Source organism: Sinocyclocheilus rhinocerous, unplaced genomic scaffold (genome assembly GCF_001515625.1).
Source record: "Sinocyclocheilus rhinocerous isolate Xijiao unplaced genomic scaffold, SAMN03320098_v1.1 scaffold1658, whole genome shotgun sequence".
Classification (NCBI taxonomy): domain Eukaryota; kingdom Metazoa; phylum Chordata; class Actinopteri; order Cypriniformes; family Cyprinidae; genus Sinocyclocheilus; species Sinocyclocheilus rhinocerous.
The window spans coordinates 86,255-104,748 of record NW_015661880.1 but is presented as its reverse complement, the minus strand read 5'-3'; the positions used below and the strand labels follow the sequence as shown (position 1 = coordinate 104,748).

The 18,494-nt window shown below is 37.4% G+C and overlaps 1 protein-coding gene across 1 annotated transcript in view; it reads right to left on the bottom strand.

Annotated features, from left to right (window-relative positions):
- The window catches only part of LOC107726720 (kinase suppressor of Ras 2-like), a 111,259-nt gene that overhangs the window by 6,942 nt on the left and 85,823 nt on the right, over positions 1 to 18,494 (bottom strand). Inside the window, exons 12-18 of the mRNA XM_016536412.1 lie at positions 17,058 to 17,226; positions 14,291 to 14,332; positions 12,734 to 12,800; positions 11,480 to 11,528; positions 10,355 to 10,722; positions 7,926 to 8,022; positions 7,024 to 7,157 (exon numbers count right to left, since the gene is read on the bottom strand). Coding sequence (XP_016391898.1) covers positions 7,024 to 7,157; positions 7,926 to 8,022; positions 10,355 to 10,722; positions 11,480 to 11,528; positions 12,734 to 12,800; positions 14,291 to 14,332; positions 17,058 to 17,226 — 926 coding nt within the window. The remainder of the gene's footprint in view (positions 1 to 7,023; positions 7,158 to 7,925; positions 8,023 to 10,354; positions 10,723 to 11,479; positions 11,529 to 12,733; positions 12,801 to 14,290; positions 14,333 to 17,057; positions 17,227 to 18,494) is intronic.

The following is an 18,494-nucleotide window of genomic DNA, read 5'->3' as shown; positions in this document are numbered from 1 at the left end:
GTTACATCATTATCACAAAACACAGAATAAATAAAGAAAAAAAGATACAAGAGCTCTTAGAGCTTCCACAGCATTAAAACCACTATTGTCTGAAATCTGGGCGGCCCATCCGACTGCCCAGAGTAAATTTCCAATAACTTCATCTCTCAAGAAGACTCAATCCCACACAAACCCTAATAAACAAACCTTGACATTTGACGATGCTTCAGTCCACAGCCTCACTAGCCTCTCGTACCTGCTAGATGTTGCCTTAGATGGTATTTCAAACAGCACCGAATCCCAGAATAATCAGATCTTATTTCAATACCCAGTCAGGTCCTGAATCATAATACATAACTAATGTAAAATCGTGTTATTGAGAGCCAGACTTGTGCCTTACAGATAAACAATTCATAATTATGCTAGAGCCTGCACGTCCCTGATGGCCTGAGAAAAAATGTGCCGCTCTCAAATACTATCCCTTCCTCCTAATAACTCCTGATAATAATTCACATGGCTGCGGAGGTGTAGAAGTGGGCTGATCAGAACGGCAATGGTGAGCCGATCCAAGAGACTTGATCAACAATGGCTGCAATGTAAACCTGTCGCTGTGGAGACGTCGTCTTTTCCCCGGTAATTACTGCCAACATGCGTAAACACACTTGTGCGAAATCAGCCTCATAATCAGATGAACCGATGGGTACGAGTGTTTGTAATATCGCTCCATCGGGGATGTTGATTTACTGCTTGCAATGCCAATGAAAACATTTTCAAAGAGGCGCGACACGCAAACAGGAATGGGACGAGTGCCAAAACAACATCAACATCATCACGGTCATCAGCGGTGGCAAACGCTTCATGTTGCCCAAGATAATTTACTCTCATTTTCAGCACTTTCAAAGCCAAAGACTTCATTATTCATCTTATTACACAAATAAACCTATACAATCAAAACAAGGAAGTTGAATTTCTTCATTAAAATTGTGTTTCGGGGCTGTTGATTGACAAATGCAAGAACTGAATGCTGTTAAGACGATGCTTAAACTCAATAAACTTGGACAAGAAAGAAAGAAATTTTGGCTTATTTATCATACACATTTATCATATTTCCCTCAATCTCATTACTATAATGCTGAAAAAAGAGATTATTATGAAGGTAAAATTATAAAATAATGAGCCCATTTTGTTTAAATGACAAAGTGTGTTTACATAATGTCAGTATTAAATTAAAGTATATTAACAAAACATCATATTTATCATCATTTATCATCTTCATTCTCATTACTGGACTGTTGGAAAAAGCTATTACTATAAATGTGACCCTGGACCACAAAATCAGTCTTAAGTCGCTGGGGTATATTTGTAGCAATAGCCAAAAATACATTGTATGGGTCAAAATTATTGATTTTTCTTTTATGCCAAAAATCATTAGGATATTAAGTAAAGATCATGTTCCATGAAGATATTTTGTCAATTTCCTACTGTAAATATATTAAAACTTAATTGTTGATTAGTAATATGCATTGCTAAGGACTTAATTTGGACAACTTTAAAGGCAATTTTCTCAATATTTGGAGTTTTTGCACCCTCAGATTCCAGATTTTCAAATAGTTGTATCTCAGCCAAATATTCTCCTATCCTAACAAACCATACATCAATGGAAAACTCATTTATTCAGCTTTCATATGATGTATAAATCTCAATTTCGAAAAATTGACCCTTATGACTGGTTTTGTGGTCCAGGGTCACAAATGTAAAAGTTATAAAATTATGTAAACACTTAAATTACAAATTGTGTACATCATGGCACCATTAAATTAACATGGTGTATTTATCATATTTTTCACATGTATTTTGTATTTCCTTCATTCTGTAATGCTTGAAGATATATGTAAAATGATAAAAATATATAATTACTCAAAATGGCAAAGTGTGTATACATCTTTGCAGTATTAAATTAAATGAAATGAAGTGCAATTCATGTCTGGATGCACGGCGGTAATAAGAATTTAAATAGAAAATGTGCTTAATTGTGTTAAAATAATATTACAATGCAAAATATTTCAAAAAAAAATTTACGGAACTGTCTTTATGCAAAATATTATTCCTTATTTATTTATTTTGTTCAGATTTTTTTTGATGTAGTGTTATATACTGTAGAAGAGGACATGTCCTCTTATAACCCTTCCCTTTGCCTTAAGAAACACATTCAAAACTGAAGAATGATTGAGATATATGAAGTATATCCCAGGTTTGCCAAACAAATCAAACATCTGCCACTGTTCACGGTAATTCAGCGGCCTTGCCTAGAGGAAAGAATATCTTTGAGTTCATTCTGCCATAAAGAAGAGGATGTCTCCTCTTCATACATCGCAAGAGAGCAACAAAACACATACATCAGACACCCTTTTCATGGATTTTCCTGTTCAAAGGAGTGTGGTGGAGAAAAGCTTCTTGTAAGTCTTTGTCTCTTGAAGGAGACGGGAATATATAGACACAGGTCTAAAGAATCTGGAAAGACTGTGGTTTTCAATTAAGATGCAAAAGATAGCACAAAAGATAGCTGTTCAAATACTACAGATTTTGTGCTTTTTCCTGATGTTGTGTATGACACCTGATCATATATCATTTTACGCCAAAAGCCTCATCCACATCATATACACAGGCGGAATTGAATTAATTACTTGGAGAAAATGGCATTAAAACATAATTAATTTAATATTCATAATACTGAATATTGATTTGGGATTTAAAATTAAATGAAGTAACCCTAAGATAAAGCGTGCTCAGTTAAAGGAACATTCTCCCAAAAGTACTGGTCATCATTCACTCATCCTCATGTGAACGGAAATGCTCCTAGCTGTACAAGCTCGGTTTCATGCATTGTTGCTTTCTGAAATGTGTAACATTAAAGGGATAATTCACACAAAAATGAAAATTCTGTTATTTTTTGTCCATATACTCTTAAAAATAAAGGTTCTTTATTGGCATCTATGGTTCCATGAAGAAACTTCAACATACATAGAAACTTTGCATTCCACAAAAGGTTCTTTATAGGGGGAAAAGTGTCTTTTAAAAATTTTTAAATATTCTTCACACTATAAAAAAATGTTTCTCACACTGTGAAATCCTCCTTTTGGAATCATTAGTTTTCCTGTGGTGAAAATCAAGTTTTTAAAGGTGGGGTAAGTGATTTCTGGTAGCCAGTGTTGATATTTCAAATCGCCAAAACAAACACACCCCTACCCCAAAAGGGTCTCGCCCCTATTTTGATAGCTCCGCCCCACACATACGTACGCAACCCAGGCAACGATTAGTTCTGTGAAACAAAGCAAAACCAATGTTACACCGTGTCTACACCGGCCGCGAGCGGCGCGACAAAATACTATAGAACTCATTATAATCAGTGATGATGTGTACACTGGATGCGGCGCAGCACGACAAATCCCCGACAGAAAACTGCTGTTGCGTTCTATTTATGACGTATTGACACAAATTTCAAATGATTTTCAGCGGTCACTTTATCACATCCAGTGTAGACAGACTTTGGCGCGGCGCGACAACTGTAGCAACCGGTGTAGACACGGTGTTACTTAAGCCGGGCTCACACTACAGGATTGAAAGACTAGCCGAATCACTGTGTTGCTCACACTACGCAACAAGATTTGTTCTCATCTGTCGTTGTCTTGTCATAGCTGTGCGCATACTACACAACCCAATGCTAACGAGGTGCACACACTAGAAAACATTCAGTGAAGAGGCGTTCCCGACCATCAGCGAAAATACGTTTTCTCACATAAATTCTTGCGATAAATTTCAGCGATTATAGGCCATATCTTCAAGCATGGACGATTAACTGGCCCTTCAATTGGTCTGTGCAGTTATTTTATCCGAAAGAAAGAAGAAACCACGATAAAAAGAGAATATGGTAGAAACAATGGCTTGGAAGACGTGGACAACAAGGACTGACAGTACTGCAGAAAGAGTTGGAGGTAATTAAACAGTATACTATATTAAATATTATAATATTATATATTTTTATATTATATATTTTGAGTCAAAACAACCCAATAGCTGGGTTTGTCCCTTTTTAACCCAGCGCTGGGTTATATTTAACCCAGCATTTTTTAGAGTGTATATATTATATACTATATATTGTATACAATGAAACGTGGTATTATATACACACCCTATGCATTTGTTACATTTATTTCTAGTTAGTTGATTTGATTAATTTGTGGCTTTTCGTGTCTGTTCATAAAGATGCATGATAAGAGTGTTTATACCATCTGCACTGTGATTGGCTAGATAAGTTCCACCTTGTCATTGTGTCGCTCACATTGCGAGATCACGTGGCGATAATATCAAACAGGTTTGAAAATATCGTAGCGTCTGTGATAGCTCGAGACAGGTTCGGATCACGTTGCTGACCTGCTCATACTTAACGAGCTTCGGCGACCGCAGCGAGCACCGATTTGGTCACGATCCGGGGGTTTTGTCGCAGACTGTGGAAATCTGTCTGCGACAGCAAAATCCAGCCAAAAATCCTGTAGTGTGAGCCCGGCTTTACCTATCGAGAAGAAACAAAGCAACCTTGGCGTCCAATCGCAAGGCCTTCCGCTCCTTGAGCTCTCTCCAGCGCTGGATAGCTGATCCGATATTTACACGGGTCCTACTTCTTGTGTTATCTGAAGCCTTCTTTTGTTCCGCAGACAGTGTCCTCTTTTTTGTTTGTTTTTTATCCGCTATCTCTATCTTTCTGTCGCTCGGCTCGGCTAATGTCCGTCCGGTGCACTGAACACTCTCTCCTCCACATCATGAGTAGACACGCCCCTTACTGCTGATTGGCTACAAGTTTGTTTTGTTACTCGGCCCGACTCAGTTTTCTAAGGCGTTTTTGAAAAAATACATACCCCACCTTTAACATTGTTTACATGTCTATCTGCCATTTTTAAAATGCTTAAAGGCAAACCACGTGCAAATTTATCAGTCAACACCATTTTCTTCTTAAAACTGCACTTCTGCAAAGGCAGTCTTAAAAATAATGTTTTAAATCAGTCTGTTACTTACCATCACAAACATACAACCAATCACATCAACCTCCTGGGTGGGGCTTTTCATATCATTAGCAAAGCGTTTCTACCTAAGGATGTTGATTTTTAGAAGGTAGCTTTCTGAGATGGAGAACGGGAACATGGTTTGTGTGACATTAGCAACACATTATCGCTGTCTGATAAAGTAGTGAAGCCAAAGGCTAATGATATCAATTACTGTTATGTCCCATAGGAAACCAGAGTCTCTAGCTAAGGAGAAATATCTGAGCACAGTGTGTGATTTTGTTGTGATATCTTCTGAAGCTTTAAAGGAGACAAATGTGAGAGATCCAGAATTTCTAGCTATGGAAAAAAATCTGAGCACAGTGTGTGATGCTATTGAGATCTTGTTTGAAACTTTGGAGGAGACAAATGTGAGACCACCAGAGTCTTTAGCTAAGGAGAAAAATATGAGCACAGTGTGTGATGTTGTTGAGATCTCTTCTAAAGCTTTAAAGGAGAAAAATATGAGACCACCAGAGTCTTTAGACTAGGAGAAATATCTGAACACAGTGTGTGACGCTGTTGAGATCTTGTTTGAAACTTTAGAAGAGACAAATGTGAGACCACCAGAGTCTCTAGCTAAGGAGAAATATCTGAGCACAGTGTGTGAAGTTGTTGAGATCTATTCTAAAGATGTATGAATTTCAATTTAAAAAATTGACCCTTATGACTGGTTTTGTCGTCCAGGGTCACATTTAGTCATGAATATCTGGTTGGCAAAAGCAACAATATTCATCTATTCATATTTTTCCAGTGCATTGAAATTAGATTGCTAGAGGGAGTTTCCCCAATAAAAGTTACTGAAGTCCTGTCAAATGCTCGTGTGATGATAACATCTGCTGCTACTTCAACTCACTGAAGCAGACATTTATCAGGAACCATGAGAACACTGAAGGTGAAACTGGATTTAGCTCTGTGGCCAACACTCTAATAATTACAGGCTTTGGTTTTTAATAAGCACTTCTGAAAGTCATTATGGAATTTAAGGACGTTATTAATGGCCTGTCACACATATAGTGTGATGGGTTGTACATTTGTCGCTCTTCTATGGAGACACCGAGCTCACTCGCACTCTCTATTTCAGCTAGTAAACACCATCCTACCTACATGTGCAAAACTTGTACTTTTAGGGGTACCAACAGCTTGTCACTGGGGCAGTTGGTAGTTGCCATTGACTTCCATAGTATTTTTTTTTCCTACTATGGAAGTCAATGGCAACCACCAACTGTTTGATTACCAGCAATCTTCAAAATATCTTCTTTTGTGTTCAACATAAGAAAGCAACTCATACAGGTTTGGAACGACATGAGGGTGAGTAAAGGATGACAGTATTTTCATTTTTGGGTGAACTATCCCTTTAAAGGTACATATTTGTATCATAATTACCCCTAAAAGGTGCATAGGTGCATAAAGGTGCATAACTCTAAGGTACTATCACACCTTTTAGGGCTAGTACTCCAGCGAAAAGCAGGGTTTTTTTCACATTTTCATTTTTTCCAGGCAAGTGTTGACAGCATTTTACAACATCACAGGCGCACTCATGCTGCCTTCCCAATTTTGGCCAATATCTAAGGCAACATCACGTGTCCTTTTGAGGAGACAATCCCAGAATATAACGGCAAGCCCAAAAATGTATCCAAAATGAAAATTAATACAAGAAATGTTGATTCATTCAATGACAAAAAAGTATTGATACAAATAACGTAGTTCAATATAACATAAAAACTACCCAATATTTTGTTTGCTACATGTTTTATGTTTATTGGACTACTAGAGTATCGCATCACTGGCTTATCAACTATAACAACAGTTTAGGAGACTTTCTTTAAAAATCATTTCAATGGCTGGCAAAGATCAATGGACATTTTCTACATTAAGAAAGAACATTGTTACTTGAAATCACAGTAAAGCTGAGTGAATTTGTGTGTTTGTGTGTATTTTGACCTACCTGCCTGCTTGTAGAACACCAGATATTGTGAACAGGCCAAAGTCGGTGATGACCACTTTCCCATTGTCATAAAATACATTCTTGGATTTCATATCTTTGTGAAGGATCCCTTTGGCATGTAGGTAGCCCATGCCCTGAAAAAAATGGTGTTAATGTAATTAGGGCAATTACATGTTTTTGGTCTACTGCTAATTCTGTCTAGATTTTTTAGTCTAGTCTAATTGCAAAAATACATTCTTGGATTTCATATCTTTGTGAAGGATCCCTTTGGCATGTAGGTAGCCCATGCCCTGAAAAAAATGGTGTTAATGTAATTAGGGCAATTACATGTTTTTGGTCTACTGCTAATTCTGTCTAGATTTTTTTCTAAGTCTAATTGCTATTTTTCTAATAAAAACTGATCCAGGTTTTAAAAAAGCTCCAGGTCTGCTGTGTTGTTTGTAGGGCTGCACAATTTGGCCCAAAATTATAGATTATACATGAATGACTACAATAATAATAATAATAATTTTATTTTACATTACAATTCTAAAATAGTAATTGTTTTTGTTGCAAAGCAAACTGAGCTGCTCTGAAACACTAAAAACACTGAATCATGAGCTGCTAGCGTGAAAAGGAACACAGTGCCACTCTTCACTTTGAAACGCACTCTGCATGTATTTAATTAAATCACAGTCTTTGTGATTTGATAATTGTGTAATTTCAGTTTTATTCTGATTCATTGTGCAGCCCTAAATGTAATCACATGCTGTATATGTGAAGGAACAGTACATGTACAGGTAGATATAAAGGCTTCCCGACACTGACATGTTTTGCTAAATAACTGCTATACACATGTGAATCAATTTTAGCTGACATTTAACGAACAGTCTTCACATTGACTTCACATCAATTACTCTTACCTTCACCATCTCTTGTGCGATTTGTCTAGTCTTGTTCACGTCGAGAACGACTTTTGCATCTCGAATCACTGAGTAGAGGGTCCTGCCCTTACACAAACTACAACAGAAGAACAAAAAACACATATTAGGCATCAGCAGCAACCATAACATCAAAATATGTCCAGTTATTTTACAGCTCTTTGTGCAGATTGTGGGTTTGCAGAAATAAAGAATAGCATTCCAGGTGCAGATTCAGTGTATAAAAACAACTCACTCAAATATGAATCAAATAAAATTTTTACTATTTTTATAATTCACTGGCAAAAATACTGTACTAGAAGCTCTAAAGGTAAAGGCAGTTCAATTAAAATGAAATAAAATCATGAGATTGATTACTGATGTCCATGAGAGTACTAACCGGTATTGGTCATAATTAAGTTTGCAACTATGAATGCATTTAACAGTATATTAAAATTATGAACGCAATTTAGATTGTTGATGAAGAATGGTAATAAAGCCTGCCAGAAAATAACTAATTTAGCCAGTTTATGAGCTTTAGGTCACAATGCAAAAAGTTCATGGATAACCCCTCATTGAGTTTGAACCTACAACCTACATTATCATAGGACGTATGTTAGGACAAGAATGATACATGTTCATACTTCAGCATGCTATTCTGAATTTACATACAAGCAGACTTGAGCACTGTCACTTGGAGGACTAATGATGCTGAGCGGGCCATGAACTTCACCGCCGCAGGAGCGAGGAGAAAGAAAGCCCTCCAACTCCCTGACATCTGAGGTCCTACTGTGCCACCTGACAAAGACGTCTGCGTCTTTCCCCGGGCTGCCCTCTTCCTCCATTTATACATATTCATAATGCCATCAGGGTACGAGGCCCATTTTTAGCATCACTCTGGCCTTTTGGCCTTCTGCAGTGTGGAACCCTTTAAATGCGGGACGCACAAATGCAAATGCTGAACTCTGTATATGTGGCGTCAGTACAGAAATGTGTCGCGTACATCAGCTGTTAACACTAATAATGTCAAGACAGACTATTCCAAATAATGACAGCCTCTGACATTCTGCTGCAATTATGTTGTACACGCTGCATTTGTGAGCAAAAGCTGAACTTTTATTCCACACTGCAGGGGTGATATGAAAAACAATCAATGCATAATCACATGACAATGCTGAGACACACAATCAATATTTATTTATTTCCCTGATTTATTTTTATGAAAGAGGTCATTTCTTGCAATTATATCTCAATTTGTTTGTTTGGGCCTGCTGGCCTATGATTAAGGACTGAATAAAACCATTATGACTTTTGTCTGTGTTAATAGAAATACACAAAATCATGCACTAACATTAGTCAGGATTAGACATTAATATACTTTTTTTTTTTTTTGTGAATGAAAACGATTTGCCAATAAGGTAAGAAAAATAAACTTGATTCACAAAATATTCTCTGAATTTTGCTACTTTTTTAGAGATTTTTACCAGAACTTAAAAAATACTGAAAAAAGTCAGAGCTACATTTAAATATGGGCTATATTAAATATTATATTATTTGTTGGCGCCGATAGCCTCGTGGGCTTTCCCGACCCCATCCCCTCTCTATCTCCCACTTCGCTTCCTGTCATCATACTTTCCTATTGCAAAAATGCCAAAATAAATCTTAAAAAAAATATGTCCTAATATTTATTATATAATACTGTATTTTGTGTGTGTTATATTATTATTAATATTAAAATACCTATCTATCTATCTATCTATAAATAATAGAATTAATATAATTCAGCAAAGATGCATCATTAAATTTATCAAAAGTGACAGTAAACGATTTCAAATAATTTGACTTATTCTGAACTCTCTATTCATCAAAGAATCCTGAAAAATTTTTTTTATTATATAATAGTATGATTAACAATATCATAATCAAAAATAAATTAGATTATAAAATGAACAGTTAAAAACTAAGATATATAAGTAATATATTTAATACCTTATTCGATCCAAGAAACTAAACACTTTGATTCTAGAAAAGGAAAATAAAAGTTGAATCCTCTGTTGAAATCTTTTATTGGCCATGGCCATGCAGCACAGCACCTTTTTGCAGACAAACAAACAGGAAGCACCAATTTGTGTGGCAGGAGGAAGGAAATAATATTGGCCGTCTCCTGTTCAGACAGGATGTTTTTCACAAACCTCTCTGTTCATAGCTTCTGAGAATTCTGAGAAGTGAAAAAATTCAGCCACTTATGTTTACATTTGTGGTCAAAGACATGTCGTTTTAAATTAGGCTGAAAGCAGCCAGTAATGCAAGCCATGAGGTCATGCTGATTAGAGAAGATCAGGAAAAGTGAGTCAACTTTAAGATACAGTCATGAAGCTTAGTACACATGCACCGGAAACACTGGGAACTCAACGAACATTGTTCAAGCTTACGTGGTGATGATGGCCAGATGAGGGGGTCTCATACATGCTCCCATGAACAGGACCACGTTTTCATGCCGTGTGTTCCTGTACGCCATCACCTCTCTTTTAAACGCTTTCAGCTGTTCTTCATTGTCTCTTTCAATGTCGATTAGCCGTATGGCCACTTCTCCGTGCCAGCGTCCGTGGTAGACCTGTCCAAAGCGACCTTTCCCGATCAGCTCTCCGATCTCCAGCTGCTCCATGGGAATGTCCCACTCCTGCAGGAAGATGCTGGTCTGGCTGGCCTTACGTGGGAAGTTCCGTGCAGACAGGAGGGAGAGATTCATCTCCTCGAACTCGTCCGCTGAACCCTCGGCCTCATCATTGCCTTCCTCGTTCTGATAGATAAATAGAACGATAAATATAACTGTAGAACAGCAGACAGAAAGATGAATGGATGGATGGATGGATGATAGGTAGATGCATAGGTGGATGGAATGATAGAGTAATAGATAGATAGACAGACAGACTGATAGAATGGCAGAGTGATGGAACCATGTATTGACAGAACGAATGAGAGAACTATAGATAGATAGTGAGTGTTGGAATGATAGGACATCAGACAGACAGAACAATAGTTAGACAGATAGGCAGAACAAAAGAATGGTGGAGCGATGGAACCATGGAAGAATGAGAGAACGATAGATAGATAGTCAGTGATGGAACAATAGGACGTCAGACAAAGAACAAAAGATAGACAGAACGAAAGAAAGGTTGAGTGATGGAACCATGGAAGGATAGAACAAATGACAGACAGACAGACAGACAGATAGACAGATAGACAGATAGATAGATAGATAGATAGATACTGTAGATTAGACAGACAGACAGATAGATAGATAGATAGATACTGTAGATTAGACAGACAGATAGACAGATAGATAGATAGATAGATAGATAGATAGATAGATAGATAGATATTATATGTTCAGGACAGACAGATAGATAGATAGATAGATAGATACTGTTAGACAGACAGATAGACAGATAGATAGATAGATAGATAGATAGATAGATAGATAGATAGATATTGCGTATATGTTCAGTTTTTAGCACATGATGGTGCATGTTTGCTATAGAAGCAGGATGACTCACATCAGATGTTGGCTCAACCTCAATTTGTAGCAAGGGACTCCCTCTGGTACTGTGAGAAGAGAAACAGAACATGTGTTTGCTCAGGGAGGGTAATTTACCTCAACAGAACGAACCGAGGTTTCATTTTCAAGGACCTATAATCTCATTTAAATCCATTGTTTACTTTATGCCATCTGAAAGGATCACACAAAAAATGATGCATGTTCACCTTCATATTTTTAGCTTGAACAAAAGCTGTTCAGACAAGCTCTGCTTAGTGTGCTGCCTACATAAAATAAAATAAAATAGGAGATTTGGTGTCTAAAATTGACCCTGGGTGACACTCTATTACATGTCTGTGGTAAGAAATGTGTTTGTTAATACACTCTGACCCTTGTTTGGGTTGAAAAATATGTGAGGACAGTGCTGGAAAGAGCTATCAGTCCATGTATGCATACATGCCTGTTAACAATTTTACTCTACAGCTATCAAACAATTAATGTCAGCTGCATTATAATTCTCCATAATGAAAAACATACTGCTGTCTGAACTACAGAAACTAATATCCAGTTTTTTTTTTTGTAGTTAATGCATCTTGATTCAGTTAATTAAAAATAGTATTTTTCTTTATGGGTCTCTGAGTTTTTCAAAACATCCATGGATACGCTTGACATCATCACTGTAGCGTAAACTCAAGCCCCACTCTTTGTTTAGTCCAAGTTTGTGTGTGTGTGACTTGTCTTCAGTCACATCAGCTTTTGCACCACAAATATTTTTGCTCTAATAATTCTGTAATCTAAAATGCTCATATCTGCCATAAATAGACAAAAGCCTTGGCAAAACTGTCTGACATGTCTGTGGCCTTTCACTGGGCATCGCTCTAAATACACACACAAACACACAAAGTACAGGACAGAACATGACATTTCAGACACATTTGTATATTAATAAACAACGTTAAGTGGTCTTGGCATGTCATTATAAGTGTCACAAAAGAGATAATTGCACATTTTACAGCATTTGACCTCCATCTAAAGGAGCAATAGAGCATCATAACTACATTTTATGCTACTAATTTTTGCATTCAGATAATGGGACCTTATTGTAAAGTGTTACCATGATATTTAGTCACCATTATTGATTAACATGCATTTGCACTTTAGTTCCAAATCCCAGTGAGCTCTACATAGACAGACTGATGTCATCATGTTTAAATGCATTCTAAAATGTCAAATCAACATAAACTCACATACACATAAACACGCACACACTTACCCAGGTTCAGACAGAACAGGGTGTAGAATGACTTGAGGGGCCCTGGTGGGAGCCTCAGGGGCCACATCTACAAAGAGAAAGTGAGACGGTAAGTCACAAGGCAGAGATGAGAGAGAAAAATGACATAATTTGTAAAAGAGTGTATTATTATAGACTAAGTTCATCACAACATGCAGGAGTACTGCTGAGAACAACAACTCTGATTTACACCAAAACAGACACTGAGAAAAAAAAATTGATGTAGAAACTATTTTTACTCAGAAAATTGTATTTTCTTGAAAAACACACTCCAAAAATCTTCAAATAAACATTCTTTAAAAGAAAAAAAGAACTCAGAAATCATTTTCTACATGTACCTATACTACACAAACATCTGAAGCCATTCACTGCGGTTTAAAAATTTGCGTTCGATACGTTTTTTTGGAAAGAAATGAAATGTTTATTCACTGAGGATGGATTAAATTGATCAAAAGTGAAAGAAAAAACATTTAATGTTTAAATAAATGTTGTTCCTAAATAAATAAAAAAATCACAGTTGCCACAAAAATATTAATCAGCACAATTGTTTTCAATCATTGATAATAAGAAAAGTTACTTCAGTGCCAAATCAGCATATTAGAATGATTTCTGAAGGATCATGTGACACTGAAAACTGGAGTAATGATGAAGAAAATTCAGCTTTGCATCACAGGAATAAATTAGATTAGAAATTAGAAAACTTTGTAATAATATTTCTCAATATTATCAATTGTACTGCCTTTTTGATCAAATAAATGCAGCCACAGTGAGCATAAGAGACTTACTGACCTTAAACTTTTGAACAGTAGTGAGTGCATACATGTATATATATTATTTACTGTTGTTCCAGGCAACAGATTTCCTACATAGCTGTAGGAAAGATTCTATACATAATATAAACAATCCAAACAACACTGAGTGTCCATTGATTTATTTTTGTTAGCAAGCAACATACTGCACTGTCAGCCACTATCCCTTACATACTACACAAATATATGATGCTCTATTGTTAGGAAAGATGAAACCCTAGAGGATTCTCATTTAATAAACACTTTCCATTAAAACATAAACAAATTGTTTTACCTAATGGACAAAACTGGCCGTGTGTTCCCTGCTGTACGGTACAATGGTGACTGATCTCAGTAGCTCACCTCTTCATTGGAATAAACCGGCAAAATTGGCATCAATAGCCTTTATTCTAAACTATCAGGCTACCAACACAACATGGCTTTCCTCCCTCCACACGTTCATCAAAAACATGCAGCAAGCTGAGTGCCTCCCACAGAATACAGGCACTTATCAGCCTTTATTTGTCAGCGAGGTGCAGGCGACCTTGTCTTTAAAAGAACCATCATTAGACAATACAGCATTGCTGGTTAAGAGACGACAAGAAGAAGAGCAAAGAAAGACAGAGGGAGAGGGAGGGGGTTTGTTGCGCCTCAAAGAAAAGACGGCATAAAAAATGACATCAAAAAAGTTCGCCTCGGCATGTCGCACTGCATTATGGGTAGGGGTAATGACCAATTATGACACACTTACCAGGGAAGATGAACTGCTGCTTGAATTTGTAGAAATGAGATGCTGAGAAAAGCACAGGAGAGAAGCAGACAGAATTCAATCAAATTCAACACACCCCCAGATGCTTATTGGTCTGTGTTATTGTTCTGCAAAATCCATCACAAAGATGCATTTGCCATAAAAATAGTGACTTAGGATACACAAGGGTCCAAAAGTCTGAAACCACACTGAAAATCTGAGATTCAACGTTTAATAAATAAATCAAATCAAGAGAAGTAAACAGAACATTTTATGATTTTGAAAAATGTATAACAAAGAAATGTGAACTAAAATTTTCTGGCACAGGATGTTCTTTGGCTCATTCTTCACAAACTTGAGGAGTTCATGTCAGTTTGACTGCTGCTTATATTAAGTGCTGTCATAACTGAAAAGCGGGACATTCAAAACAGAACTCCAGACCATGATTTGAATGATTGCAAATGCACTAGGAAATTAAAATGGCACAAGTGCAACAATTTAAAGTCTGGTTGCCGTTGGCAACATTTGAGAAAACTTTGTGTGTGTCAATATAAGCGGATCTGATTAGACTGCGTACTAGAGTTTTCTGCACAGCACGGGTAATATGGAGCCCCTAAAGGGACATGGTGGTGGAAAAAACATCGGGGTGGGAGGAAAAAATATTTTTCAAATGTTTTGCGTTCTCTCGCAAAACTTTTGCATTCTTTCGCAAAGATATTTGCGTTCTCTCGCAAAACCAGTTGAGTTCGGACAAACTCGTCCTGTTTACTTTACAGCTTGCAGTTCATAAAACACTTAACGCGGCTTAATGGAGATGACAAAAAAGACCAAATATGCTATATTATATATATGTATTAAAAATATGTCGCCTATTGTATACATTCAAGCCCAAAATATGAGCTGAATAAGCGTTTTCTCTCCCATAGAAAAGCGTGCTTAACGTGGCTTAAAAAGTGATAAAAACAGGTGAAACTGCGCGTTCCATTCTGGGCTCATCTGCTTTTCTGTGTATGAGCCACTGCAAGCTGCAAAGTAAGCAGGAAGAGTTTGTGCGAACTCAAGAGAATGCAAATATCTTTGCAAGAGAACGCAAAAGTTTTGCGAGGTTAATGCAAGGTTTCTCAAGGGAACGTAAACGTTTTGCGAGAGAACGCTAAACATTTGTAAAATATTTTTTCCTCCAACCCCGATTTTTTTCCACTACCATGTCCTTTTAGGGGCTCTGTAGGCCTACAGGTAGTGATGTCCGATTTGTGGGAAAAAATCACCATTTGAACTGGTTTTTATTAATGAGTCAGTCAAAAAGATTCAAAAACAGTGCAAGTTAGCAGTCTGAATCAAACTCAGTCAGTAAATCGTTTAGAGCTCACAACTAACACGGTTCAGCACAGTACAATTGCTACAGTACCTGTGCTCAACTGTGCCTGTAGTGAAATGATGATGGTTTTCTAGTATAACACAGCATTTCTACAAGCCTTTCTCACAGCAATGTAAGTTATGCTAACTAACTCATTAAAACTGATACAATGCATCAATGTACTGTACTAACCATTTAATACTATGTATGTTTAATACTAAATATCCTTTTAAGCAAGTCTTTCATATTCTTTTAATTTCAATATGATGTGATGATCCACCTTAGCCCGCTTGCATCAATTAACATTATAATAGTTTTAATTATACCTAAAGTATCATGCTGTTGCTCTTAAATCACAAAGGTTACATACACTATAATAATAAATTTGCAGAATCACTTTTTGTAATTTTGAGACCGTTTGGCCAATTCTTCCAAAAAGGCAGAAATACTATAACAAAATAGATTGATATTGATACTGTATATGGCACAAATAAGGATCATTAGAGTACAGCACTAAAATGGACCAATTTATACTTCATAAAGTCCTTATATATAATTTAAATCATCCTCGTTATTATACAAATCATTATTTCCATATTTGTTTCCTGAAGCGCAGCCATATACTAAGAGAGTCTAAAATCCACACAAATGCATTGATATATTTTCTAATTAAATTGTTTTATTAACATACAAAAATGATAAACATAAGCTTTGTATTTATTCCTTGTGCAGTGCTGAAAATGACAAATATACAAAAAAAATGTAAATTGCTTACAAATCTCTTATTATGCTACAGCATATTATCACCAAATCTTTGATTCAATCTTTTTGTCAAGTCGTTTTCTTTCAATTATTTCAATTTCAATTCATTTTTTTCTTTTTGAGACTTATTGAACATGGGCCTTATTGATCTGAGCCTATGCGCCCTATTTTCAGGGTAAAAAAAAAAACATTATTTTTGGATAATTTTGGCAAAATTCACTCAAAAACTAAGCTCAGTTCACTGAAGCCTATGATCACTCAGTTTCAAAAAGAAATAAAAAAAAACTATGCTAATAGAAAGAAAACAACGTGATAAAAGAATTTAATCTAATATTTGGTTATAATACTGCATAAAAAGACATTTATAAGCAAATTGTGTAATAAGGTGTAATAATTATCTTTTTTGTGTGTGAAGATACCATATGTGAGCAAATCAGTAGGTGTTAGTCCAATGTGATAATATTAACTAGCATTTTCAGCAAAAAAAAACAAAAAAAAATATCTCTGGGTCAAAATACAGTTAATAATACAGTTTAAGCATTAAGCAATTATTATTTGAAATTCTGTAGAAAAGATTCTGCGGAATCATTAAATTAGGCACACTTTTACAGAATTAACAACAAAGTATAAGCATATGTTTTGGGTCGGTACCTGTAAGGTTGGACTGTTTCTGCTGTCTGGCGCTCTGCGGGGAAGGGTGCAGAGGAGATGGGGGCGTCGCGCTGGGCGGCAGAGGGGGTGCAGGAGACGATGGGGTGGAGGAGGTGGTTGAGGAGGGGTTACTGCTGGAGTCGGGCTGATACGGCACAGGGATGTGGTCCTGAAACAGAGACAGTCAAACCTTTGGTAACACACAAAAACACTCCCTACTCTCTGCTCATTACCGGTGCAGTCAGACATCAGTAAACCCCTGCTTCATTCTCACGGTCAGTTAAAGATTCATCCAAAACCAGGGGTGTGGCGGCTGTAGACCTGATCTCCCATGGGCTGAAAACTGGACAGCCGTGCTATGTTTGAAAACACTGCCCAACGTCATGTTAGAAAGAGGAGCACATCAAAAGCCAGCAGTGTTGTCATAAAGCATGATTGAGTGGCATATGTATTTGAGAAGACAACAGAAAGCCAAAAAAATGTCAAGACTCTATGCTCTGCCAGTCATTAAAAGGCTTTTTGACTTCTAGTTTTGCTGCTCAAGTGTCACAAATTGAGTCTGAGGTTTTGGGAAAAACAAAAGCTATCAAATATAATGCAATATAAAACCAACTGCATTTGAGATGAACAATAACAATTAGCTCACAAGTTTTAAAGCTGTAATGTCAGATGATTGTCATGCGGTCGTGGTTGTAGTAAGAGAGCGCACGGGGAAAGAGTAAACATAGGGATACTTTAATGAACATCAACACACAATAACCGTTGAAAATAACATTAATCCAGGACAAAGGAATGAGATAAACTGAGGGCTTATAAAGGGCAGGCAACTAAGGAGCAAACGAGATGATTAATACAACACAGGTGGGAACTAATGAAAGATGATTAACTAAATGAGCAGGAAATGAACCAAATAGGGGCAAACAGGAACTAGACAGAAACGTACACGTGACAGATCGCCCCCCTCCCGGACGGCGCGTCCAGCGCCGTAACAGTATCATCGGAGAGGGGGGGCGGGCGCCCAGAGCAGATCAGGAAGCCATGGCGGAGCAGACAGTTCAGGGAGCCATGGCGGAGCAGACAGTTCCGGGAGCCATGGCGGATCAGGAGACTCAGGAGGCCATGGCGGATCAGGAGACTCAGGAGGCCATGGCGGATCAGGAGACTCAGGAGGCCATGGCGGGTCCTCCGTACAAGACCCCCCCCAAAAAAAATTTTCTTGGGGAAAACTAGGAATTCTGGAGGGCGCGCTGGAGGAGCGGGCACTTGAGGGCGCTCTGGAGGAGATTCAGAGACTGTAGCCCTCCTTGGGCTAAGCACGGGGACAGGAGCCCTCACTGGGCTAAACTCGGGGACAGGAACCCTCACTGGGCTAAACTCGAGGACAGGAACCCTCCGCAGGCTATACTCGGGAACTGGAGCCCTCCGTGGGCTATACTC